Source organism: Schistocerca piceifrons, chromosome 8 (genome assembly GCF_021461385.2).
Source record: "Schistocerca piceifrons isolate TAMUIC-IGC-003096 chromosome 8, iqSchPice1.1, whole genome shotgun sequence".
NCBI classification, from domain to species: Eukaryota; Metazoa; Arthropoda; class Insecta; order Orthoptera; family Acrididae; genus Schistocerca; species Schistocerca piceifrons.
Window position 1 is genome coordinate 418,693,154 of NC_060145.1, and position 12,743 is coordinate 418,705,896.

Consider the following 12,743-nt stretch of genomic DNA (forward strand, 5'->3'; position numbering starts at 1 on the left):
CTATACTTTTTTCAATAGCATTTCATGAAAAGAACATCGTATTCCCTCCAAGGAGTTCATGGAGCATTTTAGTACTGCATGTTGATCAAATCTATTGACTATTGGTAATCTGACCTGATGGAGATCCCAAACACTCGCACACGTGTTCTACAGACAATCTTATTTATAGATGAGCTACACTTTCCTGAACTAATGATACCCTTGCCTCCGACAGACACTCACTGTCCAAGACAACACACTGAGTTCTGTTACTTAAAAAGTCTTCGAGCCACTGACATATGTGAGAAACTATTCCGTATGCTCACATCCTCGTTAACAGCCTGCAAGTGCCACTACATCAAATGCTTTTCAAAAATCTACGAATATGAAATCTCCTTGTTACCCTTCATCCATGGTTTGGAGGATACTGTGTGAAAAAAGGGTTAACTGAGTTTCACACAAGCACTTCTTTCTAAATCTGTGCTGCTTTGTGGACACAAGCTTTTATGTCTCAAGGAAAGTCCTTACATTCTAACTTTAGAATATGCTCACGAATTCTGCAAAAAAATAATGTTATGAATATCTATCTATAATTTTGTGGGCCTGTTCTCTTTCCCTTCTTACATGCAGCAGTCATCTGCACTTTTTTCCACTAATCTGGGTAAGAAATTTGCAATAAATACAGGCTAAGTAAGGGACCAGTACCGAAGAGTACCCTCGGTAAATCTGAATTGGGATTCCATGTGGACCTGGTGACTTACTTGATTTCAACTCTTCGATTCTCAAGAACAAGGATATCAATTTCTATGTCCACCATATGGCAGTTTGTGTGGCTGTCGAACTATGGTACATCTGCATGATCCTCCTCCATCACCAATATTTCTTTAAATGTGGAATTTCAAAATGTCAGCTTTCCTTTTTCTGTCTGCTGTTGCCGCACCAGACTGGTCAATGAGTGACTGAATAGAAGACTCTGGCCTATTTAGCTATTTTATGTAGGACCTGAATTTTTTAAGGTTCTTACCCAGAATGTTTGCCCTTGTATGACAATGGGAGCTGTAGGCTTCATAGAATGCTCTTTTTCTAATGTTAAGTTCACACACTCTTATACACAGGATTACAAATGCCGTCATTCACAGGTACAGTGTCAATCCTTGTAATTGTTTTCTACATATGTGTTATGTAGAAACTTAAACTGGGAAACAACAGGCCTAAAGAAACTGTGCACGTTTCACCATTTGCTTCTCAGATAATTTTACCCCCCCCCCCCCCAATCCAGTAACAAATTCAGCATGTCATGGGTACTTCAACAAGAACCAGACCACCTGTTGCATAAAGTGAGGTTCGATGAGGCCTGCTTGGAACTTTTTCACAGGAAGATGCACAGATTACATGCATTATTATTCTGAAATTTTGTACAGTGCCTTGCACCATACACATGTAGACGTAGCTTGCTGTGTCCAATAAAGTCTTAAGTACAGAATGAAACAGCTATCAGTATGATAATGTCACTGTGTTCATTCCTCATAAGATTTCATTTATAACTTGCTGTTACAGCATAGCACTGATAGCTGCAGTAAACTATGTACATCCAAACACAACTTCAGTAAATACAATTCATTATGGGACTGGCTAATAAAATCATACACACAGTTATACTTTCATAAAATGGAGAAAAATCATGGTGCTATGAAGTGGGGTGGTTAAGACATAAAATGGAATTATTATTAAATAATCGGAATTGAAAACCAAAATAAAAGAAACTGTTCAAATCCACAGACACTTCTACTATCTTGCAATGCATTTGTATAGCAAATATCTTTTCTATTCTTTTCACCCAAATACAAATATGTCATACACTTACATTGTGCCAAATGCTCACAGGCCTTATTGAAAGTAGCTCTCAGTTCCTCAAGACCTTCAGGTTCACCTTTGTCACTATCCGAATTCGATTTCGTAGACCATTTCACTCTGCGCAGCATGTATGATGCAAATCCAATCCAGATGCTTCGTAAACTGTCAGCTGCATCTGAGCATGCTATCAAGGCTCGTTCCATTAATCCTGGGTAAAAGAAGAGAAATAAAACTTAAAATTGAAATACACACAGTGGGTGACTAGGAGCTTTACTAATTCCAGTTCTCTGAGAAAAAAAGAATTTCTGTTGAAGACTGCATTTTATGTAATTTTTTAACCCAATGAGCTATAAATGTTGTCATAGTAGCTTGAATGCAGTATCACTGACCTGTAACATCACTATTTGGCTTCTCAAATCGTTCCAGTGCTCGTAAGTAAAACTGCCACAACTGGGCACTCCATGGGCAATTTCGCACTGCACGCTCACACAGAGTTAGCACTTCTGAGGCTGTCCCTCCGCCCTTCTGATATGCAAACTCCAAGTAGTCGAACCACAGTTCAGGATCCAGGCAGCTTTCTGCAACCGCACGCTCCCAAATACATGTTGCCCGTGCTCGACTTTTCAGTTCTTCACGATGGCAATAGTCACGGTATAGCTGTGGCTTTTTCCCAAGTTCACATGACTCCTGACAATAAAACAATTAGAGGTGTAGAAATTAAATTCATCCACTGCGTTTTGCAGTTAGTGTTAATACACAAGGACAAACAGCACACGGGTCATGATCATGGAGAAATTCATTTACTAACACGTTTTCTTGGCATGGGTGTTCAGCCAAAGCACACCATTAGTTATTAACAGCATTAAAATACTCATTGCAAAATACTCAAAAGAACAGAGAAGAAAGAGAGAAAGAGAGAGAGAGAGAGAGAGAGAGAGAGAGAGAGAGAGATATCAGAAATTACATGAGGTTAGCGAGTGTTTGAGGTATTCCCTTATTTTATTATATCATTCCCCATCCACAGGTATCCGTATTAAATGTTTATTCATATTCCAAATTAATCCGAATGCTTACAAGCCAATTTCAAGGTCTTCAATCTTTTAGAAGACTGCACCTCTCTCTTTGTTGTTCAACAACTTTCTACGACTTGAATCACAATGAATGCAGGATATGGTATTTTAGTTGAAAGAGGGTAGCAATTGTAAAAAAATCTTAACCTTTTCCACAACACTTTCTTCCCGTGTGTGTGTGTGTGTGTGTGTGTGTGTGTGTGTGTGTGGTGTGGTGGCGGGGTGGGGGGGGGGGGGGGGGGGGGTGTTTGTAACAGCGTCAAACTTCAAAATTGCAGTGTCTGCGTACAGGTACCTTATGCAGTGCATGCTTAGAAATACTTTCACTTGCTGTAAAACTGTACTGTTTGGTTTAAAATTTAATTCAACACTACCTATTTGCAACAACTTTTGATACAATTACAAACAATAATTTTTCTCCTTACATTTGTTTAGAACTGTGCACCTGTGTAAATATGAGCATATTCCAGTTGAAGCTGCTGGAGGTTGTGTGTGTGTGTGTGTGTGTGTGTGTGTGTTTGTTTGTTTTCTTTGCTGAAGAAGGCTTTGGCCAAAAGCTAAAAGCTATAATGTGTAATAATCTTTTCATTGGGCCTGTCTGCAACTAAGATTCAAATGGCTCTGAGCACTATGGGACTTAACTGCTGAGGTCGTCAGTCCCCTAGAACTTAGAACTACTTAAACCTAACTAACCTAAGGACATCACACACATCCATGCCAGAGGCAGGATTCGAACCTGCGACCATAGCGGTCGCGCGGTTCCAGGCAGTAGCGCCTAGAACTGCTCGGGCACCCTGGCCGGCTGCAACTAAGAGGTTATCTTTATGATGGGTAGTAATCTATCCTTTTCAGCAATATATTATCATAATATTAACATTACTCCATCCTGAACATTTTAGAATAATTTTATGAACAGAGACAAGCCAGCAATGCGATTATTACCACTAAGAGAATTACAGATATAACGAACTATATTCTCTCTCTCTCTCTCTCTCTCTCTCTCTCTCTCTCTCTCTCTCTCTCTCTCTCTCTCTCTCTGTCTTAGCACTTATCTCGATTAGGCCTACCTCATATAACTTCAAGTTTTTAAATGTTTTCTACTGTAAGCATTCCAATATTGATTTCTCCCTCACCTTATTCTGCTGTGCCTCTTCAGCACATCTCCTGTTTAATTAGTCTATTTCCTCCAATTCCTGAAAGTCAATGTATGTGTCACCTTGGTTTCTCTACATTGACACCCATTCTGTTTGAAAAGCAGCAAAAGTTTTCTTTCTCCTTATTTCAATGCAGAACATTCCCTGAGAAAATAGTTATTTTAAAATAGCAAATACCAAACAGCAGAGGCTTTGAGCAGTAGACAGGCACACAAGGAAGAATGAAAGATGAACCACCTTTTGGAAGAAACCCTTGATAAGCTAGAGGACACTCTCTCTCTCTCTCTCTCTCTCTCTCTCTCTCTCTCTCTCTCTCTCTCTCTCTCCCCCCCCCCCCCCCTCTCTCCTTCTCATACACTCCTGGAAATGGAAAAAAGAACACATTGACACCGGTGTGTCAGACCCACCATACTTGCTCCGGACACTGCGAGAGGGCTGTACAAGCAATGATCACACGCACGGCACAGCGGACACACCAGGAACCGCGGTGTTGGCCGTCGAATGGCGCTAGCTGCGCAGCATTTGTGCACCGCCGCCGTCAGTGTCAGCCAGTTTGCCGTGGCAGACAGAGCTCCATCGCAGTCTTTAACACTGGTAGCACGCCGCGACAGCGTGGACGTGAACCGTATGTGCAGTTGACGGACTTTGAGCGATGGCGTATAGTGGGCATGCGGGAGGCCGGGTGGACGTACCGCCGAATTGCTCAACACGTGGGGCGTGAGGTCTCCACAGTACATCGATGTTGTCGCCAGAGGTCGGCGGAAGGTGCACGTGCCCGTCGGCCTGGGACCGGACCGCAGCGACGCACGGATGCATGCCAAGACCGTAGGATCCTACGCAGTGCCGTAGGGGACCGCACCGCCACTTCCCAGCAAATTAGGGACACTGTTGCTCCTGGGGTATCGGCGAGGACCATTCGCAACCGTCTCCATGAAGCTGGACTACGGTCCCGCACACCGTTAGGCCGTCTTCCGCTCACGCCCCAACATCGTGCAGCCCGCCTCCAGTGGTGTCGCGACAGGCGTGAATGGAAGGACGAATGGAGACGTGTCGTCTTCAGCGATGAGAGTCGCTTCTGCCTTGGTGCCAATGATGGTCGTATGCGTGTTTGGCGCCGTGCAGGTGAGCGCCACAATCAGGACTGCATACGACCGAGGCACACAGGGCCAACACCCGGCATCATGGTGTGGGGAGCGATCTCCTACACTGGCTGTACACCACTGGTGATCGTCGAGGGGACACTGAATAGTGCACGATACATCCAAACCGTCATCGAACCCATCGTTCTACCACTCCTAGACCGGCAAGGGAACTTGCTGTTCCAACAGGACAATGCACGTCCGCATGTATCCCGTGCCACCCAACGTGCTCTAGAAGGTGTAAGTCAACTACCCTGGCCAGCAAGATCTCCGGATCTGTCCCCCATTGAGCATGTTTGGGACTGGATGAAGCGTCGTCTCACGCGGTATGCACGTCCAGCACGAACGCTGGTCCAACTGAGGCGCCAGGTGGAAATGGCATGGCAAGCCGTTCCACAGGACTACATCCAGCATCTCTACGATCGTCTCCATGGGAGAATAGCAGCCTGCATTGCTGCGAAAGGTGGATATACACTGTACTAGTGCCGACATTGTGCATGCTCTGTTGCCTGTGTCTATGTGCCTGTGGTTCTGTCAGTGTGATCATGTGATGTATCTGACCCCAGGAATGTGTCAATAAAGTTTCCCCTTCTTGGGACAATGAATTCACGGTGTTCTTATTTCAGTTTCCAGGAGTGTATATACATAAACTTTGCCAGCTGGACATACACTGCCAGTGCTGCAGTTCGACAGATGGACTGAGGTGAGGATTGTTCTGTGTGGGATGGGTAGAGTAGGAAAGGAATGGAAAGCAGGAAGCAGGTGGAGGGGTTGCGGTCAGAAAGTTACTGACTTGGAGGGAGGCAGCAAATGTGCAGGATAGGAATGCAGGAGGATGCTATGGCAGGTACACGGGCTACGCGTGTAACACATGGGCATTGGAGCTGGTGAGGTGTGGTGTGGAAGTGTGGGTTGGGACAGGAGTGACTGGACAGAGGAGAGGAAACTGCTGAGTAGTAAGTGTGGGGTCAAAGCTGGCGCTAGTGAGAATGACTAAATGGCACATGTTATGAAGCAGCCATTGAACTCAAGCATGTTGTGCTCAGCAGTGTGTTGTGCCTCTGGTTGGTAAATTCTGTTTTTGGCCACAGTGAGCTTGTTATTATTTATTCTGGTGGACAGTTGGTCGGCTATGACCACATAAAATGCTGTGCAGAAACTGTAGCACTGCTGCTTTCACAGGCCCTGCTTCTGATGGGATAGGATAAGCCTATGGCAGGACTGCAGTAGGATGTGCTGGGTGGGTGAATTGGGCAGGTCTTGCACCTGGGACTCCACACAGCTGTGACCCTTGTGGTAAGGCGTTGTGTAGAATGTTTCTCCACACTGTAGTTGGTTACTGTGCGCCCACTGAAAGAATCTCCAACCAAACTAATCAACCAACCAAAAAAAAAGCAAACAATTGGCCATAACCTAGCCTCTCATACCAAAGGTGCAAACCACTTCCTTCACCGACTCTTGACCATCCCCACCACATTACCTTCTGGATCCCTACTCATCACTGTTGATGCCATATGCCTATACACTAACATCCCCCATGCCCATAGCATTGCCGCAATGGAACACCACTTCTCCCAACATCCTTCCTACTACAAACACAATATCTCATTCCTTATACACCTTACTGATTATATACTTATGCACAACTACTTCTCCTTTGAGGGAAAGGTAAATAAACAGCCAAGGGAATGCACATGGCAACCTCCTATGCCAGCCTTTTTACAGGCCATCTAGAGGAAACTATACTAGCCCCCCAAAACCTAAACTCCTTACTTGTTTCAGATTCAGTGATGATATCTTCATGATCTGGACCCATGGCCAAGACACCCTATTCTCATTCCTCCTCAACCTTCACACTTTCCCTCTCAGCCGCTTCACCTGTCCTCCTCTACCCAACACGCCACCTTCCTGGATGTTGAGCACCTCCTCTCTGATGGCTCCATCCAAAGCCCTGTCAACATTAAGTCCACTAACGACCAACAACACCTGCATTTTGGCAGCTGCCAACCCTCCACACCAAAAAGTCACTCCCATATTGTCTGCACACCCACAAACAGTATATCTGCACTAATAAGAATTCTCTTGCCCAGTATGCTCAAGGACTTCACAGACAGTCTCTCAAAAACTACTCCACAATCAGATTTCCCATGCCGTAACCTCACGCTCCTTTCTTCCTCCCAAGAATCACTGCAAAAGAGTGCCCACTCCCCTTGCAATACATGATCACAATGGAATGGAGCGACTTCCCAAAGACTTTAGTTATCTATCAAGCCCAGAAATGAGTGACACTCTGCCCATGACCCTTCCCATTCCTCCTAAAGTGGTATTCTGTGCCCACCCTACCTACACACCATCCTATGCAACTTCAATTCCCAACTACTTGCCACAGGGGTTCTATCCCAGTGGAAGACCCAGGTGCAACACTTGCCCAATTCACCCATTCTCATCAGAGGCAAGGCCACCTAGGAAAGCAGCCACATCATGTATAAACTTTGCTTACTTCTGCACAGCATTTTATTGCGCATGAACACCAACCGTCCATCAGAATCAATGGGCTCTGCCAAACTGTGGCCAAGAACAGAGTTTACCCCTCAGTGACATAAAACATTGCTGAGCGCAACATGTTCGAATTAAATGGCTGATTCTCAACCTGTGCCATCTGGATCCTTCTCTACAGCACCAGTTTTTCTGAACTATGTAGATGGGAGTTATCCCTCCAACACATCCTTTGCTCCCATAATTCTCCTGGCCCCAATTTCCACTACCTCAATGTCCTCACAGCCTTTACTCATTCTAACCAACGCAACCCTCACCCCATCTAATCTGCCGAATTGCAAACCTGGCATTCTGTGTCCAGATGGCACAACGTAGGTGCGCGCGCGCACACACACGCACACACACACACGCACACACACACACACACACACAGAGAGAGAGAGAGAGAGAGAGAGAGAGAGAGAGAGAGAGAGAGAGAGAGTGTGTGTGTGTGTGTGCGTGTGTGTCCATCCGTCCGTCCATTCCCTAGCTTGTTAAAGGGTTTTGAAAACTAACAAAAATTTAATTCTTTTTTGTGTGCCTGTCAACAACTCAAAGCCTCCGGTGTTTGGTGAGTGGCCTCCTTTACTCCTAAATTATTTACTTTCTGCCAGAACGTCAGAACTTTTGTAACTGCATTTATTTTAAAAAAGGAACATTAATTTGCTACTGTAATGATTTTGTTGAAAGACTGCATATTGTACTTGAACTCATGGATTACAGGCCACAATGCTACAATGAAAGGTGGTAGAATACATGACAGCCTGTCTCATGCAGACAATCACCAATCACATGCAGACAATCACCAAAATTGTGGCAAATTCTGCAAAAGACTTGCAGATAGGTCAGTGAAGGTAATGACATATGGTCTAGCTGCTGTATGAGGAAATATCACCAATGCAAGTATAGTACCACTAAGTCCCTTAAATACAAAATACACCATATTGTTGTTGTCATTGAAGAAGTTGTACTATTCTTAATGAGACTATAATCATACACAGTCACTGCACGCCCACATCCAAAACATAGCATGAAAATTACGATTAGCGTATCTTCAATTTTTTATTTATTTGATTTAGATTTTGGGAGTGATTTTCCATTTGATGATAGAAACTGCTCTCATGGCAGATTGTTTGCATGCAACAGAAGAAGTGAAGAAAATTCATTCCCCTCACATGGTTTTTCTCGACAAGATGTGTATCAGAATGCATGCAAAAAATGTAAGAAATAACAAGAGGAGAGTGTTAATAGTGAAGACAATTACAGTGTGGAAATAAATCTAGCTGATATGTACATGCCAACAAAAAAGCTTAAAAAATGCTTTGAAAAAAATTGTTTTTTGATGTATCAATTCCCATTTTTCAGTGTAAAATACAGAAGGCTGCTTTTACAGGCAGGGCTGGTGATATGAGATATGTTCAAATTATCAGTTGTAACTTAGCGTATTATCTTTTTGAGAAAATGTTTACAATTGGCACTCTGACTAATAACTATACAGCATTATGCAGCAAACAACAGTTCCAACTGCAAAAAGGATAGCATTACAGCAGCATACATACGTGACTCACATCAAAAAATCTTCTCATGTAGGCCTTCATTTAAGAAAAAGGCTTTGAATTAAGAAATGTGTTTCTGTCCTAAAGTTGACATTGGAACATAGTACAGAAGTTGAACTTTATTACCAGGGGATATACAACATTAATTAAAACTATATTTAAAAAAATACAACACAAAGAAGGAATGATGGAAGGAAGGAAGATTTACGTTTAATGTCCCATCAAGAACAAGGTCATGAGAGACAAAGCATAAGCTCCTTTTGGGGAAGCAAATATCAGTCGCACTCTTTCAAAGGAACCATCGCTGGCTTATGCCTTACTACTAGAATGACGGAGTTTCTCAGATTCCTAACATGGTAGAAAGGGGTCATTTTGAGTCCACATGAAACACTTTCAAATTTAAAGTAAACAAGTAATTTATTTTGTGTTTATTAATCCCCACCTTTCTGCAAGTTATAACAACTGCTTAACATGGTAAGTAATACATTAATTATTTCTTTCAATAAATCTTAATTGTTTATCACTGCTTATGCTAACAAATTTCCTAAGGTGTAGATTTTCATATATTAGCTATTTGTAAAACTCTCTAGAAAAATTTGTATGTATGGTCCAAATATTATACTCACACATATTTTACACGTGGCTTTGTTGTACTCTTTCATCAAGTCACTGGAATCTGCTAGATGCACTTAGCATGGGTGATTTCTGCTTTATGTGCACATTTTCTGCACAAGGCTCAGTTGTTGCTGGTCTTGTTGCCTTTGCAGAGGCTGATTTGGAACTTCTTCAACTTTCTAGATGATTCTGGTCCCATAACCTCATCTTTCATCTACTCTTCTTCATGCTTTTTCATTTCCTTGAGTTCATTCGCCAGGTGAATATTGAACTTCTTCCTTTTCATTTCCTTGCTCACAGATGACTCATGCATTTACTGATGCCATGTCCAATATGTAGTAAATTTATGGGTCATTTGATCAATCATCCGAACTTCATCGCATTGTATACTGTAATAGTATTAGGTTTCTCCTTTCCTTCTTCACTTACTGCTACTTCAGCATGCAGTGCACTCAGAAGAGTGGCATTTTTCTTCTTATCCCTTTACAATATATGTAGTCATGGTGCAGTCTGTGCTGACAGTTTTACATAGAATGATGGTGACATGTATTTCAGTATTTGGCTTCTTTACCTCTTAAAAGATTTCATATCACTCATTGTACCAACTAATGAAGTTTTATTTTCTTTGGACTTCTTGGCAAGTTGGAAGAGATGAGAAATTGTTGTCTTTCATCATGTTTCTTCCTTGATTTGAAAATGTCCTCTTTTTTGAGGTACAGAAATGAATTACATATATACTTTGTTGCTACATTGGCAGCAACACAATTTGAGACCATATTTTTCGCCTTTGTTTGGCATGAAGTAAATGAACCTGCATTTTGTTTTGCTTGATAATACTTGCTTGTCTGGGGTTATATTTTCTCCAGCACAGTGAGAATGAATATGGTCTACCATGATGATTTAAAGTTAACATGGACAAATAAACATTATTATTATTATTGTTATTATTATGAACTTCCCCCAAATTTCAAATACAAGGGTAAAATTGTTGGCTGAAAGTCATTCAGCTTGCATTGATTTTTCATTAAAATGGAGAAATCTGAGAAGCTCCTGAAATCTGTCTATTGGCATAACATCTCTGATAAAAGTAGGCCTCCAAGAATACAAACAAAGATCATCCACAAACAAACCTTTTGTAAAAAGGACACCCTGAGTGCGTATAACGGCCAGCAACATTTACAGTTCATCAAGTGGCATGGTCCTATCATCACTTTTGTAGTCCTTTTTTAGCATTTGGTGCTGTACATTTCCTCAACGAGATGTAGCCATGCTTCATCACAAATAAGACAGAAAGCACTGATGAGAGAGTAGTCTACTCACTGGCAGGCATAAGTAGGCAGGACCTCCTATCTCTTTCGGAATGTTCACAGACGACCTTCAAGAAGATGAAAAATTGGCCATCTCCCATGCAGTTCCATCCCTAGCAACCGTCTCGGTAGAGATGATCAGACTGAGTCTACAGAAACGGAAGAGGAAAGTGTTGACTGAGATCAGTATCTGAATCCTCCTCGTTCACAATGTCTTCATCTTTGTCTCTGGTAAAAACTCCTTAACTTCATCATTGAAGTCAATTACCAGTTCACTGTTGTAACATTTCTTCAGAAGAATGTTCATGGTGACATGTCTAAGAATGTCTTTCACAGACAAAGAATTTTACCTGAATGACACAATATACTGATTACCGATTGTTGTTGCTTAATTGTTACGGTAGATTATATAAATACATTCAAAAGAGAAATTACAGAAGTCTCAAATCAACCATTTCTGCTGTTCTAAGTTTTTCAAATGAAATGTCTAAGTAAAATATAGTGACTTTTAAAACCTAACACCTCAAAATAACAAGGAGAAAAAGACTTGAAAAAATTCTGTGATTTCACCAACAAATTTTAAAAAATGGATTTGGCATTGAAGAAAAAAGTATGACAAGGATCATTTTGACCCCTTCTTCCATTATAGTGTCAAGTATAGTGAGTAATACTACTACTGTTACTACTGCAAACAATACAATAACAACAACAACAATATAGAGAATGCCATGTTATTGTAAAAAGAGGAACATACCAGCTGTTTCTCGAATTTTTCCAGTCGGTGCATCTCTGATTCTACCTCAGACACATCAAAATCTATTGGAACATTATGTGAATTTGCCCATTCAAAAAACTCTCTATAAGATTTGTCTGTCCCTGCCAAAGGGACAGATAGCAATCGACGCCAAAGTTTTGCTTCCTGTTCTGATTGATCAACCTAGAAATGAAATTAACAACAATTTCTTCATGAGCAATGAACAGTACAGGAGGCTATACTAACGACAAAAATTTTTATAATAATATATCACAAAGCAAGATGCATCTAATAGTAACCTCAATCATTTTATCTACATACAATTTGAAACAGAACCCTGTTTCTCTAAAGTCACATTCTACAACTCAAGTAAAATGCAGTAAAGCATATTATTTTCAAGTTATCAATTATGTTATGTACACAGCAAATGAGACAAACTGTCCTTTCTGAAAATCCTCTAAGGTATCAATCACACAGAAAAGTCTGCCTTGCTGATGTCACTGTCAAACATAAATATGTTATTAAAAGAGTCAATTCTTGCAGCATAGTTTGCTAGCTTAATATGCACATAAGGAAGCAAGGAGAACGAATATATATCTGGTGCATTACAAGGGGACATTGGTCTACATGAATGAATAGTAATTTTATTATTTGCTGTTACGTATACATAAATTTGTGTTCCACAAATAACATATCAATCAACGGACTCCAAAAATTTAACTGGGCCAGAGACAACAGTGATTGTGTATACGTAAATGTATGTTGTGTGAGTAAAATATC

General features: G+C 41.5%; 1 protein-coding gene across 1 annotated transcript in view; it reads right to left on the reverse strand.

The window, feature by feature from the left end:
- The window catches only part of LOC124711291 (squamous cell carcinoma antigen recognized by T-cells 3), a 92,175-nt gene that overhangs the window by 58,495 nt on the left and 20,937 nt on the right, over positions 1 to 12,743 (reverse strand). The window contains exons 5-7 of the mRNA XM_047241295.1: positions 11,964 to 12,146; positions 2,223 to 2,520; positions 1,844 to 2,041 (exon numbers count right to left, since the gene is read on the reverse strand). Coding sequence (XP_047097251.1) covers positions 1,844 to 2,041; positions 2,223 to 2,520; positions 11,964 to 12,146 — 679 coding nt within the window. The remainder of the gene's footprint in view (positions 1 to 1,843; positions 2,042 to 2,222; positions 2,521 to 11,963; positions 12,147 to 12,743) is intronic.